The sequence below is a fragment of the Haliotis cracherodii genome, unplaced genomic scaffold (assembly GCF_022045235.1).
Source record: "Haliotis cracherodii isolate W230 unplaced genomic scaffold, xgHalCrac1.p SCAF_13, whole genome shotgun sequence".
NCBI lineage: Eukaryota > Metazoa > Mollusca > Gastropoda > Lepetellida > Haliotidae > Haliotis > Haliotis cracherodii.
The window spans coordinates 21,403,608-21,419,458 of NW_027266268.1; the positions used below are offsets into that span (position 1 = coordinate 21,403,608).

Consider the following 15,851-nt stretch of genomic DNA (forward strand, 5'->3'; position numbering starts at 1 on the left):
GAGCACACAACTGATTTACGCTGATTCACCTTGAAACTCCTTTAGATCACACAACTGATTTAAGGCGATTTACCTTGAAACTCCTTTAGATCACACAATTGATTTACGCTGATTCACCTTTAAACCCACGTGGATCAACTGTCCGATTTACGCTGATCCACTTTTAAACCCACGTGGATCAACTGTCCGATTTACGCTGATTCACTTTTAAACCCATTTGGATCAAATGTCCGATATACGGCGATTCACTTTTGAGCCTGCGTAGGTCACCCCTCAGATGTACGATGGCTATCTTGAAACCCATGTATATCACATGTACAGTTCACGTTGATCACAGATCAGAGTCTGTGATTCGTCTATAAAACCTAGGACAAGGATAATGTTTCAAGTGGCGTAAAACGAAACTCTCTCACTCACTCCATATTTATTACAAGCGAGGTTTTACCTGGGTTGAACAGTGATTTTCCGTGATCTATCCATGTGGTTTTCGCAACTGTTTTGCCTGTTACGCCCAATGGAGTCTGTTGTGGCAGATAATCGATACTGGCTATTCTCTGGCGTTGACGTTTCATAATATAATCATATGAGTTCAGGGGCGGCCGGGTAGCCTAGTGGTTAAAGCGTTCGCTCGTCACGCCGAAGACCCGGGTTCGATTCCCGACATGGGCACAATGTGTGAAGCCCATTTGTGGTGTCCCCCGCCGTGATATTGCTGGAATATTGCTAAAAGTGGCGTAAAACCATATTCACTCATTCATATGAGTTCAGTTCCCATTAAAACACAAGTGACGTCACTTCAGTGTTTGATTACTATGTGTTTGAATGAATAGTCAATTAACCACGTCATATAACCTTGAACCCACATTACAATTGATGTTAACTTGGACATGACAGAGCTATTATTTTGTTTTGACATGTTTGGACCCCATGACTATGCATTATAAAAAAATAACTCTGGACGAAACTAGGGACGCGTGCTTCAGCAGCAGACAAGATATTTAACATGCATCACACACGTATAAACACATGGCCACGTAGACGTCTGTTTAAACTACTTACAACTATACATAAGATTGTAATGTCATACCAGTAGTTGGAATGTACAATATGTTCCCGTGTATTTACCTGGTAAACAATTGACTTGCCTATGCATGTGTTTGTGACGGGTGCCACCGGTGGGGAAGGATACGCTCACGTTTTCGCGAACACCTGGTATCATCACTATTAAATAGTGATTCGTAAATACATGCTTATGATACATTCGGAATCGTGCAAAGGACTCTGATTTAACCAATGGTTTCTTATAAAATATAAGTAGTGATGTGTTACAAAATATAAACATACTCGTACCTGTTGGTGAAGGGTGAAGAGAATTGTGGGGCACGGCGAGTCTTATTTACGGATCGATGGTAAATCAATGTTCTCCTTAGCATTGTTCGGTTGATGCATTGTCACTGTTCTTTTCTACGGATGAATGACGCTACTCTATTCTGGCAGCAACTCTCTGTAGCCTCTACAATGAAGATGAGGTAGTCGTGTATATCGATCACTAATTCCGCCGACCATAATTGCAAAGATCGATTCGTCGGTAGACATACATGTCTATCACTCAAAGTTCGATCTCACAGTAACCAAGCTCAATCGCCAAAAGGAAACTGTACCTGAGACGATGTTCTATTGTTTGCGTTGCCCGTCGGCTTCTACGACCTACATCACATTGAGATTTCCTCCTACATCAAACTAACACACGGTGATATAAGTTGAAATACCGTTTAAGTGTTGTTAAAGCCATCTCACTGATACAGCGTACGACACGATACAATCACGCATCGCACTCTGATTACAGGAATACGGCTGCAAACATCTTTTATATGGATAACTTTTAACTATATCATCTTTATATCATTTATGTATAAATTCTGTGATAATTCGTCTCTCATAATTCTATTGAATGGTTCTGTACATTTTATCTATGTCAAGTTGTACAAAGGGGTTTTATGTATGTACAGGAGTGAGATGTGTGTCTGTCTGTCTGTTAAAGCCATCTCACTGATACAGCGTACGACACGATACACTCACTCATCGCACTCTGATTACAGGAATAAGCCTGCAAACATCTTTGTGTAGTGTTATAGTATGTCATTGTCACGGAATGACGAACGATTGATTCCGTAGAACTATACCATAATCGCAAACTCAATATATGATTGATTTATAAGTAACATCAAACTTAAGTCATTCATCTGTATTGTATGCAATGAGCGATTAATCAATAGGTTTGTATATACTGATTATAAAAGTGGTAATTTTATGAATTATATAATAAAACAAACTACTTCCTTAGTGCATGTAACATATTGACCACATTCTCGCTATGGTAACCATACGGGAGCGCCACGAGGAATCAGAGCATCAGTGCACACCAGTCTCCAGCACCGTTGACACGTTAAGCACAGGTGTTCAACAAATCTCAGCGAGTGCAGAATAGCTTTCTATTCTCGGTACAAAATGGTGTGGGATAAAATCAAAATGAAGACCATCATGTTAATGTTGATGTTTTCATGTGTGTCATCAGATTGGCTGTCAGAGATAGGTGGAGAGCAGGACAGAGTTTTACCCGGACATGTGTATCAGGTATTTCAGACAGCAACAGTTCGACAGTGTCACCGACTCTGTGGATATTCGGGAAAGTGCGTTTCGGCCAACTGGATCTTGTCAACTAGTGAATGTCAACTTAGTACCAGTGCTGTAGGTGGCGGTAGTTTGCAAGTGTCCGCGAACAACGTGTATCTTCCGGTTCATCAATTTGCTCCACAGGTAGGTAGGCAGTTTCCATATGAATGCGTGAATGTTGATTCACTTTTCGGGCAGTTCAATAGGGTTACAGATAACCTAGTTGACTAATGAGGCTTTGACCTCTCCTGAATTCCGAATACCATCCATATTTTCATTTCATTTGCTCACCCTAAACCAGGAATCCCGAATACTATTTAACACAACCCCAAAATCATATGAAAGAATTGAATATACAAAGGCAGAATGTCATCCACAGACCAAAACCTATAGAACACGTTCCTTGGTCATAGAAGAATGACATTTGAAATTAAATTACTGAAAAAATATCGACAACAATATATAAGGTATAGAATTATTTTTTTAAATGTTGAATCTGCATAGTTACCAAATTCGATTTTAATTACGTTCCGTGTATCACACTGCACAGTTACCTCTGAATGGATCCCCGTTTTCGGAGTAAAATTATTTGAAGGTGGATGTGAATCCCACATTTGCCCTGATGATGATTACTGGTATGTCAGTACTCTACCTGTAAACTGCTCACATTAGGCTTTCCTCCATACTACACTGGACCCGTGAAGATCCAGGGTAGAATAGGTCTTCAGCAACCCGTGCTTGCCGTAAAAGGCGACTAAGCTTGTCGTGGGAGGCGACTAACGGGATCGGGTGGTCAAGCTCGCTGACTCGGTTAAAGCACGTCATCGATCCCAATTGCTTGGATCGATGCTCATGATCTCAATCACTGGATTGTCTGGTCCAGACGCGATTATTTACAGACCGCCGTCATATAGCTGGAATGTTGCTGAGTAAATCAACAAACCAACCAACCATATTACACGTTGTGATGTAACCGACATACTGTTCAGAGCGGCATTTCGCTCAACTTATTCACTCACTATTTGAGGCGGTCGAGTAGCCTAGTGGTTAAAGCGTTCGCTCGTCACGCCGAAGACCCGGGTTCGATTCCCGACATGGGTACAATATGTGAAGCCCATTTCTGGTGTCCCCCGCTCGATTGCTTGAATATTGCTAAACTCACTCACTCACTCACTCACTCACTCACTCACTCCTTCACTCACTCACTATTTCATTTTATCACAATTCGAAATGATCAACCTACTCTGAACAATACAATATCTACAATATCTCAAATTCAATTTGGCCTCAGTCTGGCACACTATGTAATCATTTATGCTCATTCAAACTGATCTTAGAGTCTCTTCAACCGCACCGATAGACAGATCAGTGTAGTTGTGATGTGTGTTTGAACTTTAGGGTTGATTTATAAATTGACATCTATCAACCAGTACCGGTTTCCAGGAGAGAATATATTTAACAGCGTGATTGACTGCAAGGTTTGCTGGTAGCTTGCAGGACTACTTTTGGCAAAGAGAACAAGAGTTATAAATTTTATGTGATAAAGAATACGTAAATATTAATGGAAGATATTAGGTGCGTGTATCTTCAATGTTTCACTTTTATCATCCAATACTGGCTTAAACAGGAAATATCACTTTTGTGAGATATGGAGGTTACATCTAGAGTGTGTTTTGGGATTGTTAATATCCTGTATTAGGCATGAATATTCTATTTAGAAAGCCTTGGTGTGCTAATACCACCCCAAAACACACAAGCGTGATCATTGTTAAATTTGTCATCGAAAACTAGTTCCCATCTCTCACAAGCATTACCTAAACATTGCTAGTATTCCTGAAATGTGCGCTTTAATATACATGATGTCAAAAGATCATTGATTTGTCAGTCGGGCAGTGGCAACAGTCAGAATAGTTACTACTGAAGCTTTTTTTTTAAGACAGTGGCGTAATTACATATAGGCAACATAAAAATGCCTACACATAGTGTTTCTAATTGACTTGCGAGGCAATCCATCGGTCGAACCGCTGGCCGTAACTGCCCTTTATCCAAGGGAGGCTACTTTAACCTAATCTTTGAGACGTCACGTTTGTTGAGAGTCTGCCTGGCCTGCCATGACGTTACGAAGAGCAGAGTCAGACGTACACACATTAAACAAGGCAAATATTCGGTCTAATCCATCTTTTAATTTGGGGAAAAGGCCCCAACCTGAGTTGCTGTTCGGAAGTTCGTAGGTTTTTGTATCTATACTGTGGCATCACACTATGTCAAAATGTTACTATTAGGACCAACCATTTGGTATTCCCAGGAGTATTGTAAGAGACAATAAACATTTAAAACAAACAAACCATTAAGGTAAGAATCAGTCGATCTGTATCTTTCGTTCTACAACCTCATACGTCTAAGTTTATAAACTGATATTTAATACTGTGCGCACAAAATAGTCCCAAATGTCTACCGGCATACCATCTTGTCATTGATTTACGTAATACATCAATATAAGTGAAATATGATCTTGTACCACCGTGGATTGTCCTTGTGAGAATAAGGGGCACTGGTTGCCCAGTCGTCAAAGGCGTCGCAATTCGCTATACAAGCCTGGGACCTATGATTGTGGGTTCGAATCCCGGTTCACCTCGATTAGCATTCTAGGTTTGTCAGCACCATACCCGTGCTCGAGGGTTTCACCAACCAGGTAAACATATGAGATCACCATCACTTCGGGCTTTCCTCCTACATTAAGCTTACACGCTGTAATAGAACTGGGATACTGTTCAAAGCGTCGTTGAACCCAGCTCACTCACTCACTTTTATGAGAATAGGTTGATAGGTACGATAGGTACGATAGGAACGATAGGAACGATACCCAATCATCCATATAATCGAACCTGAACATTCAAATCAATAGGTAGCCTTGAGCGCTTTCAGCTGATATTATTAAATCAATATATACTCCATTCGAGACAGAACATATTGAACAAACAATCACGAAACTTTTGAAGACCATGAACTTTATTACTTATATTGATCTAACAATATAAAAATCCAAACCGCGAGAGGGCATAAGCTGTCTAATACTGGAAGCACATGCATCTCTATTGAGCGTCATATGTGATAATCCTTATTTGACAAACGCTGTTTTCCAGACTTTAATCAATACCTAAGATGTTCTCGTCAGACAGGTGGGGATGGTGTACGCAATGCCGATCCGCCTTTGATCTCAGCATTCAAGGACAGATTGTCTGTGATGACTGAGCCGAGGTAGGTTAACGCGATGACGTCTGCTCAATGCCGTGGCCCAACATGTTTGGCTTGTCTTCTCTTGGTCTCTGTTAAGTGTGTCAGAGCCGGGTCGTCTGCAAAAGCAGAGGGCCTCACGTACTTTAGTGTTTGCCTAATTAAACAGCTTCCCATCCGATCTTGTGTGGCGTTAGACTCAGTCTGTCGAAGGATCGAAGTGTGGTTCAAGTGTAAACATGACAGTAAAGAAGATTCCAAGCAGGGGTGGGCAAGTACACGGCTGCAGTATCGCAACTGACGGCCTCTGGAGGTATCCAATCCATTCCGAGCCCTAACTAATAGGATTTCATGTCCTCATCCATTGCTAGCAGGCGATTAGTGGCTTCCAGTGCAGATTAAAAATGTTTTCCCAGGAGTGTAGATGAATAGTGCTCAACCCATTTCTCCATCTGCTTGCCTCTGTCACTGGTCGTTTTGCCCATTGCAGATTTCAGGTGCACCGTCTTGTTTTGATTTGGATCAATGTCTTTCTTGATGCTATCGCACACACCTTGAATGATCTCACCATCAATGGATAATTGACTTCCCTCTCACAGAGATATTTGCAGCAAGTAGTCATTTGTGCATATTATTTCTGTTTTTTTTCTGTGATTTGCTTTCCTCTGTTCTGAGAGCTTGTAGGACCTTCTGATTGGGGCAGCGTTAAGTACTGCACTCCTTTCCTCAGTGACGGGGATGAGCTCGCAGGACGTGGCTTCGAGATATCAGGAGGTTTCTCCAGCTATATGTAAAATAGAAAGGACAAAATCATTTCCATAGTCATAAGATATCTCTGTTTGAAGTAGCTTCCATTTTGCAATTCCGAAAAAATCATAAGCATGTGTTCATGAAACAAATAGTGATGGTACCAGGTGCCCGCGAAAACAGGTGCTTGGTATATTATGCCAAATGATTTTTTAACTAGAAAAGAAAACTACTTATATATAGTTCACAAATATGTTCTATAAAGGTGTCACCACGGCAAAAAGATTTAAAATGTGTATGAAGCAAAACGGTTGTACTTTCAACAAAAGTGCCACGAACCTTGTTATAGATTAATAATATACCAACAGCGGATGTTTGCTATTTCATAGATTTATTCTTCAAAACATACCGTGAAGTTAAACGTATAATGAAGTTGTCCCTATCAGCCAATCAAACACCTAGAATGACCAAAAATTGATAATATGTGCGCACGGCAAGGGTGCGGCAAATACATACACGCTTGAACTTCTTTAACACCAGGCGTTGTTTAGGATTAAGCAGTGATTGATTGAGACATTTTTTATATGTCATGCTTTCTACACACGTAGCAATATAATCGATATTTGATGTGGCATACAAACGCTGTAACCATTGTTCAACCCCACCGGACGCAATTATCCGAGCTTGTCAAATAATCAAAAATCAACCTTTGGTATTGGTCTGACTATTTGATTTTCTTGGAGCTGGGGCCGGGCTGGGATTTTATCGCAAAATATTTATTCTGCTTCAGACAGTTACAACAAACATTACATTGTTGCAAAGTGTTTTTCTTTAAAAAAATGTCAGGCCATATATTTTATCGAAATGGAGAAGCGATATTTTAGCTTCTTCGATAGGTAATCACTACCAATTTGTTAAATAACTTCCTTCTCTCAGCAAATATCTCTGTCCCCAAGAGCGATTTCTTTAAAATACATAACTACATATTAAAATCTTCCTGTTGAAACTGTTGGCATGGTTTCTCCTAAGAACATAGAACTTGAACATTATGTGAATCACCACCTTTTGCCGACAATTCCAGCATATTTCGCTGTGAGGTATTCAAAGAAGACACAAATTTGCACAAATCTAAGAAGTACTTATGTTGGCAAAATATGTTCCCTTTCCAACGCATATTTTGTATATCCAATTGAAATAAGGGACAAAACCCCTTCCATATCCAATAGAAATCTCTGCATAAAGCAGAGTCCATTGTACGATTCAGACTATATTATGAGCATGTGTTTATGTGTCACTATCAAGTAGTAATGATACCAGGTGTTCGCGAAAAGGTGAGCGTATCCTGCCCCACTGGTGGCACACGTTACAAACACCTGCAAAGGAAAGTCAAGTGTTCACCTTAAAAAAACAACAACACGGGCACATATGGTACAAGTCAAAATAAGGAATTACATCGAACATATTTTTTGTCACTGATGCTCAAATTTGGAAATGTCCTCCACATGTCTACCATAAAAGGTTTTGAAAGCTTCACTGAGGCTTTGAATGTTGTAACCTTGATGAAACAACTTCTGAGCAAGAGTTGTATGATGCTCTTTGAAATCTTGTCAGAAAGAGCATGCTCGACTGAATCTCAACAGTTGTGAAATGTGAACTGGAGCTGCTCGACATGAATAGTAATTTGACTATTGGAAAGTTGAAGTCGTCCCTCGCGTCATACAGTCTTTGTGGAGAGTGTTTTGTCAATCTTTATGCATAGATCTGAATGTGAAACAGATGTTTATTTGTTTGTTGTTTAACGCCTCGATATACCCAAAACTTAAGTTAATCTTCTTGGCCAAATAACTTTGCCATTCCAAACCGAAATTTAGATTCATATGCATAAAGAAACAGATCCGCAGGAAGGGGCCACACTTTGTGCCAATGGTACGTAGTTATCAATGTCCAGCATTTCACATATTGTTTTCTCGGTAAACTTCTGACGACATTTGCTTTCATTTTTCACAAATTGTCCTGAACCTCTGAATATAGATACGTAATTGTATCTATGCTCACCACAATTTGTAACAAAAGCCCAATGGATCAAGGGATGAAGTTTTCCCTTAAGTTTGTCATATGGGATAGTGTTGTAGAGAGTTGCAAAATCAATTGTTTTGACAGAAGGGGGCTTGGGGTTTTTCTGAGATTGCAAAAATTAAAAAAATCCTTTGAGTTTTTGAGAATCCACATTATAATAATTCCACTTTTCTCAAATACTTTCTGTTAATATAAAGAAAGTCCTACCTTGATTGTATTAAGGATTATGGTTACTCTTTGAAACAGGGATTTTGTGGTACATTTGCTAGACCCAGCAACATATCTCTCTTTGTACGGATTTTTTTTTAGCTTTGGAATCCAGTACAAAAGAGGAATGGACAAATGAAATCTTTATGTTAGTTAATATGAATTATAAACTCGAAAATACGATCTACGAAGTGTTGCCATCTTGTTATCACTATTATATATGAAATATGTATTATTCTCTTATACCACAAGGGGTGTTTTATGGAGAAGTAGCAAGTTGTGAAGTCATTTCAAGTTTAGTAAACGAATAAATGATAATAACAAAAAAGAATTACCTGGAATGTCTTCTCAGCATTACTTTCAACAGATATTGATTCATTTAGACGAAAGGATGCAAGACAATTTCAATAACCAGTAAGCATTCAGATCAATGGCCACACTAAATGACTTCATTAAGATTAGGTTATTCCAAACAAATAATGATTGATCTGTGCCAAATCTAACTGTTTACACGTTAGGTATAAACACTTTTCGGTGAGCAGCCTAATAGGTCCACAGTTACAAGTGACTTGCTCCAAGACATTAACTCAATAGAGGACAGTTGGTACTTCATAATTATGATTAGAGTGTAGACACACATTGTTGGTGTTAGGAGTATAACTAAATTAACCTAAGCATTTTTCAGAATTTGATCTAAATAAGTACTTTTTAATAGTCATGGTTAAATGTAACGAGAACGTCACAGGTAAACCCTTTTGTACTTTACTTGTCAACAGACATATTACCAGATCATAATTGTGAAAAACATAAAGGAGTTCATACAAGATTTTAGAGAAGTAGAATGTCCATCACACTATGATGGCGGCACTACTTACGTAGGGTCAGAAATGCAGTAGTGGTCTTGTTGTGAAATTTTAACTGCAGATTCATCTTTTTGAAAGTTTTCAATTGCAATAAAAAAGTTGTATACATGTTCGCAGCAGCACTTCTATGTGGCCGACATTTTAAGACGTTTGTGTTTTGTTTTGTTTTGTTTTGTTTTGTTTGTTTGTGGTTTGACGCCGCACAATATTCCATCCATATGACCGCGGACCGCCTCTTACGACCAACATGGGTTGCTAATAATTTGACCGCTCGTTACTCCAGCCCTCTCTCCCTTTTGTTTGGAACATCACGAAGTGTTTGGACACCTGGACTTCTCACAAATATTGTCTAAATGGTCCTCGTGCACGTTTCAGAATTTCTGTTCATAATTTTTTTTATCGGATTACTCGAGATGATTCACTGCAAGAAATTGGGGAATTTGAGGAAACGACAGTATAGGGACAGTGTCAGCTTTTATAAGTTTTTGCTAACATCTAATTATTTATTTCACTTGCTCTATGAACTTCATTCTTGTATTCCAGACAAGGCATTTTTAGTATGGTAATGTCAGTTGTTTTAGTTCACGATAGAAACGAAACATTCAATTTTTTTCAAAATTCTTCCCAGGATCACCCATGCGCAGATGAACCCTGTGGAGATGACCACATGTGTGTCCCTGTCACCAAGTCTACCAACTATGTATGTGTACACGTCGACACACATACAAACCAAGCACCTGCAACTGGAAAAACGACCGGTACTGCACCTACTGCTGCAACAACTTCTGTAGAGGATACAACACCTGCGTTGAAAACAACACTGGCACCAACTACAACACCCTTACCAACTACAACGGCAGCACCATCTACTACAACACCTGCACCAACTACAACAGCATCACCCACTACTACAACACCCGTCCTAACTACAACTCCAGCTCCGCCTACAACACCTACACCAACGACGACACCAGCACCGATTACCACGACATCTGTACCAACTACAACAGCAGCACCAACAACCACAACACCTGCACCAACTACAACATCCGTCCCAACTACAACACCAGCTCCGACTACAACACCTACACCAACGACGACACCAGCACCGACTACCACGACATCTGTACCAACTACAACAGCAGCACCAACAACCACAACAACTGCACCAACTACAACATCCGTCCCAACTACAACACCAGCTCCGACTACAACACCTACACCAACGACGACACCAGCACCGACTACCACAACAGCTGTGCCAACAACAACTACACCAACAACTACTACCCGTAAGTACACAAGAGTAAACCCTTGAAATAGGTTCCATAGGCAATAGGTTATCAGGTGCTCTGGGTAGTTGCTGGTCATTTGTGACATGACCAGCAACATTCAAGACATTGACATCGTACAGTGCTTTAAGACCATTATTGGTGTCCCCCACAGTGATATGGCTCGAATGGTCAAAAACATCAAAACACGATGTGATGTTATCAGTTAGCCCGACTATCCATTCAGTTTGTCACTTACCAACTTTGTTTCAGGTTTCTCAGCCGATGAATTGGTCCTACCTGCCCGAATAAAACTTCAACATTATTACCTCATGTCCCTAAACCTTTGGCTCATCTGGTATCTACAGCAATTATGTCGTAAAGAAACTTTCTCTGATATTTTAATTTAATTGTTCGAGGCAATGAAGTACGGCTGTTAAACAGGACGTACGAAACCCTTGGCTTAATTACTGTTCTTTTCATCCAGATGATGGCACGTGCGTTGATAACAGTGACTGCAGTTCCCTTCCCTTCACAGAGTGTTCAGACAGCCTCTGCGTATGCACCGTGGGAAGTGACATGGATGATGCAACTGGCATGTGCAGATCATTAGCAGGTATATTGACACATCTTTTGATAGTAAGAGAGCACCATCAATGTGAATATCGCTTCAGTAGTACATATATTGAAATAATTAGGTAAATATTGAACACTTTGATATTCTAAAGATAACATGACACTGATTGCTGTCGAAACTATACTGACCGCAAAAGAAACGTCACAATAGATAGATATATGAGAAACCTTATTTGTCCAAACACTGTAAACATACTTTGAGACATATTATAAAGATGAAACTTGGAAAAAACTGATCATCAAGTTTGAAATTAAAGTGTCAAATGTTCTTAAAGTGAAACACAACACTAGTCTCTGATAAAATGGCATCACAAGTCAGCGTCTCGTGTGTCCGCCATGTGCATTGATGACTGCCGTGCAACGTCGATACATGGAATGGATGAGGCGGTTGATGAAGGCCATGGGCACTTGAGCCCACACTCTGAGGAACGCCCGACGCACTTCATCTGCAGTTGTCGGCCTTGGTCGGACGTCATTCAGCCGTCTTTGAATCTCGTCCCACAGGTGTTCAATGGGATTTAAATCCGGACTGAGGGCAGGCCACTGCATGGTTCTGATGCCATTCTGCTGGGGGACATCTCTTCTTGCTCTCGCAGTGTGGGCACGGGCGTTATCATGCTGAAACTCGTGGTTGCGGCGACGTGCCAAATGATGTATGGCGTGTGGTCTCAAGATTTGATCAATGTAGCGAGCTGCTGTGACACCATGACCTCTCCCTGGACCGATGTTCTGGAAGACCACAGGGCCGACCCTCTGTGCAAGACCAATTCCACCCCACACCATGATGCTCGAATAAACCCCACCAGTCTCTCTCAACAACACAAGCATCCGAATAACGTACACCACAGCGTCGCCAGACTCGCCCTCTCTCTGCCATCAGCTGTTGAGATACAGTAAAGGCTCTCGTCTGAGAAGAGAACTCTTCTCCACTGCTGGTGGTGCCAATGTGGGTGCTGTGTTGCCCACTGAAGACTATCCCGGCGATGACGTGGTGTCAAAATGGGTCCTCGGTGTGGCCTGTGACAGTGGAGGTGTCTGCTCGTCAATCGTCGACGCACGGTGTCCGCACTAATGTGTCGCTGGTGTGTCCCCATTGTCTGTCGAGCAGTTTCCGCAGCAGTAACAAAGCTATCTTGAAGATGCTGTCGCACAATCTGACGATCCTGACGTCGGGTGGTGACCCTTGGTCTTCCACTACGTGGGGTGTCATCTGTATTGTTGTTGGTCTGGTACCGTTGCTGGAGCCTGTATATGATCCTTTCTCGGACTTAAAATGCAATGGCTAATTGCCGGTTGGTTTGTCCAGCTTGCAATCGTCCAAGGGCCTGGTGTCGCTCATTTCTTGTAAATCTTGGCATGTGGTAGCAATTCAATAACGAATGGATGTCATCCGATCTGGGTGGATTTTAAGAGGGCAAGAAATGGGGGAACGCATGTTTCAATTTGCACGGAACTCACGTGCATCGGGTTACCATGGCCGTTGCCGTGATGCGTTTGGGCGATCGGTTTTTTTGTCATCATATCTTTTTATCATCAAATTTCATTTTTCCGGACAAGGCAATGTTAAAATTTAGAAACTTTGACAAACATTACCCAGATATTTAAAAAGGAAAACTTTTTATGCAATGTTACTTGGGGTGACGTTCCTTTTGTGGTTCAGTATATTTGACTATTTCATGAGATTTCTCTCATCAAACTAAAATGCGTCCTAACATGAAACAAACTTAAAAATATAAATGACGGACAACCGAACAGTGAGCATTTGAACCTATTTGAGGTCCTCCATAAAGCGTTTCTGCCTGTGAAAATCCGGGTTAAAATTGGTCGTCAGCAGCCCATGCCAATTAAGTAGATCGATTCTCATGATGTCAGTCACTGGAACGATTGGAACTCGATAAGTTACAGACCCACGTCATATATCTAGAATACATGTGTATTTCTAATTGCGGCGTTAAACAACAAACAAACAAATTAAGCGTTTCACAATAGATATTCCAATTTATCATCTATATCCTGTCCAAGCTTGATAATATATATCTTCAAATCACAGGAAACAAGATTTGCTAGGAGCTGCTCTGATCAGTGAATGTTCATGTCAGATGGTTAGATCAGCAAATGCATGAGCTCCTTGGGGATTCCGAGACATAAAAATCACCAAACATTATTAATATTAATATTATTATTATTATTATTATTATTATTATTAATAAGATTATTTTATATATGTTGCGCCTAGCTCAGCTGTTCAGTGGCGCTTGGAAAGCATCGGCAGTTTAAAAGAAATACACGAAAGCTTCTTGTTTGTATGTAGGAATCAGTCAGGTAGCTTGGCTCTCTCTCTCGAACTGTCCCTTACGTGAAGACTAGAGGTTTACTCTTCATCCCTTGTGGAATTGGTAGCCAGTGCAGTTTCTTAAGTAACGGTGAAATGTAATTTTGTATTTTGGTCCTTGTTATGTCCCTGCTCTGTTTTGTACTCTTTTGAGATTGTTGATTGAACAGGAACCATTTGGCAATGAATTACAGTAGCCCAGTCTTAATGAGACATACGATTGGATCATTAGCTTAGTGGTTTCTGGGACAGGATACTTTCGAATTTTCCCTATATTCCGCATATGAAAGTTAGCTGCTCTTGAGATGTTTTGAGCTTGTTGCTTTGATGCATAACTGGCAACAAGTTTTCTTATTGGTGTAAAATGTGAAAAAGGTAACATTGGATTTGAAAGGGACTGAAGATGAACATGTTTTACTTATCAGCTGGTACTCACAGCAACAATCACCACCACCGCTTACCACCTCATACCCCGATCCGCCATTGACACTGGGCCTAAGCCAATAATAACGGATGCGCGCGTACAATCTCACACAGCGACCACACGTCAAAGTGCACGTCCACTTGCATCAGTTCATTAAAAACGATAACACAAAGAACATTAATAATCAATTTACTTTCAAAGCCAGAATTGATGCAATTATCTTTGTATGTATCTTGAGAATGAGGCCAAATACTGTAAACCAAAAATGTTGGTTGTTTTACGCCGCACTCAGCAATATTCCAGCTATATGACGGCGGTCTGTAAATAATCGAGTATGGACCAGACAATCCAGTGATTAATATCATGAGCATCGATCCACGCATTTGGGATCGATGACATGCATCAACCAAGTCAGCGAGCCAGACCACCTGATCACTTTAGTCGCTTTTTACGACAAGCATAGTCGCCTTTTACGGCAAGCATGGGTTGCTGAAGACCTATTCTATCACGGGTCTAAACCAAAAAGGAGATATCGAAAAACATATACTTTTGTGTCAGAAAAGAAATTGTTGCAATCTAAAAACATGCAGAAATAATACCCAAAGAAGTCATAGAATACCCGATTTTTCCATACTACTGTAGTTAATCTGTCATACCATGACATGACAGAATCGGGTGCTCTCTAACTTCTTTTGAGTAGTATACTGCCACTGAATGTGAAGTCAGATCGCAGAAAACAACATCCACACCCTCCAGGTGCAGTGGGTGACGTTTGATGAACAGATTGTCGTTAAGTGTTTTCATGTGTAATTTATTTTGCACGATGGATTAATACAACTGTGTTGTTTTAATAATTTGTAATCATTACAGAGTGCTCGTCCTTTGGATCTACCTTCACCACCTTCACGAATACTGCCATCACCGATCATAATCGTGAGACCCATTCATTCAAGACGTCAGCAGAATGTGAACAGTTGTGTCTAGACGCCTCATTCGTATGTAAATCGTTTGAAATCTCTTTAGTTGGCTGTTACTTGCAGGAAGTCTCCTGGTATGATGTTACAGGAAGTGAACGTGGATATAAGATACTTGTCAGTCATAGCCAACGCAGATGTAATTGGTGAGCTACGGTATGAACTTGAGGGCCATTCTATGCTACAGGAGTAACAATCCCAACGCGCTACAGCTTGTCTATATATCGGTGCTTGTCCAGCACACAGAAGCAGTGCAAGACCTTATGATTTCAATCATGTATTGTGTCCAGGGTTTGGTGCTGGTATTATAATAATGATTAACCATTTTACTTGGATTTTTTCCGAAGAAAATAATTTGCTCCAGATATAACAGGGAAGAAATTAATGCATCCTCAATTTTAACCACCAGCCCGA

At 40.6% G+C, this 15,851-nt stretch overlaps 1 protein-coding gene across 3 annotated transcripts; it reads left to right on the forward strand.

Moving 5' to 3' along the window:
• The first annotated feature begins 2,449 nt into the window (after positions 1 to 2,449).
• Positions 2,450 to 15,644, forward strand: LOC139459730 (probable serine/threonine-protein kinase clkA). Of its 3 annotated transcripts, XM_071241377.1 has the most exons (4): positions 2,450 to 2,817; positions 10,429 to 11,092; positions 11,559 to 11,687; positions 15,334 to 15,644. In XM_071241377.1, the coding sequence occupies exons 1-4, from the start codon at positions 2,509 to 2,511 to the stop codon at positions 15,585 to 15,587; spliced, it is 1,356 nt and encodes a 451-aa protein (XP_071097478.1). In that variant the 5' UTR covers positions 2,450 to 2,508; the 3' UTR covers positions 15,588 to 15,644. The 3 variants fall into 3 exon arrangements, with proteins under 3 accessions (XP_071097478.1, XP_071097479.1, XP_071097480.1); XM_071241378.1 differs by lacking the exons at positions 2,450 to 2,817; positions 15,334 to 15,644 and having other exon boundaries at positions 10,438 to 11,092; positions 11,559 to 11,648; XM_071241379.1 differs by lacking the exons at positions 2,450 to 2,817; positions 11,559 to 11,687; positions 15,334 to 15,644 and having other exon boundaries at positions 10,438 to 11,096.
• Positions 15,645 to 15,851: the final 207 nt, after the last annotated feature.

What these genes read in the sequence shown, in the direction of transcription:
- LOC139459730 (XM_071241377.1), top strand. Translation starts at nt 2,509, where the DNA reads ATGGTGTGGGATAAAATCAAAATGAAGACCATCATGTTAATGTTGATG. An exon ending in TACACCAACAACTACTACCC is followed by an intron (nt 11,093 to 11,558) that starts GTAAGTACACAA and finishes CTTTTCATCCAG; the next exon opens with ATGATGGCACGTGCGTTGAT. An exon ending in CATGTGCAGATCATTAGCAG is followed by an intron (nt 11,688 to 15,333) that starts GTATATTGACAC and finishes TAATCATTACAG; the next exon opens with AGTGCTCGTCCTTTGGATCT.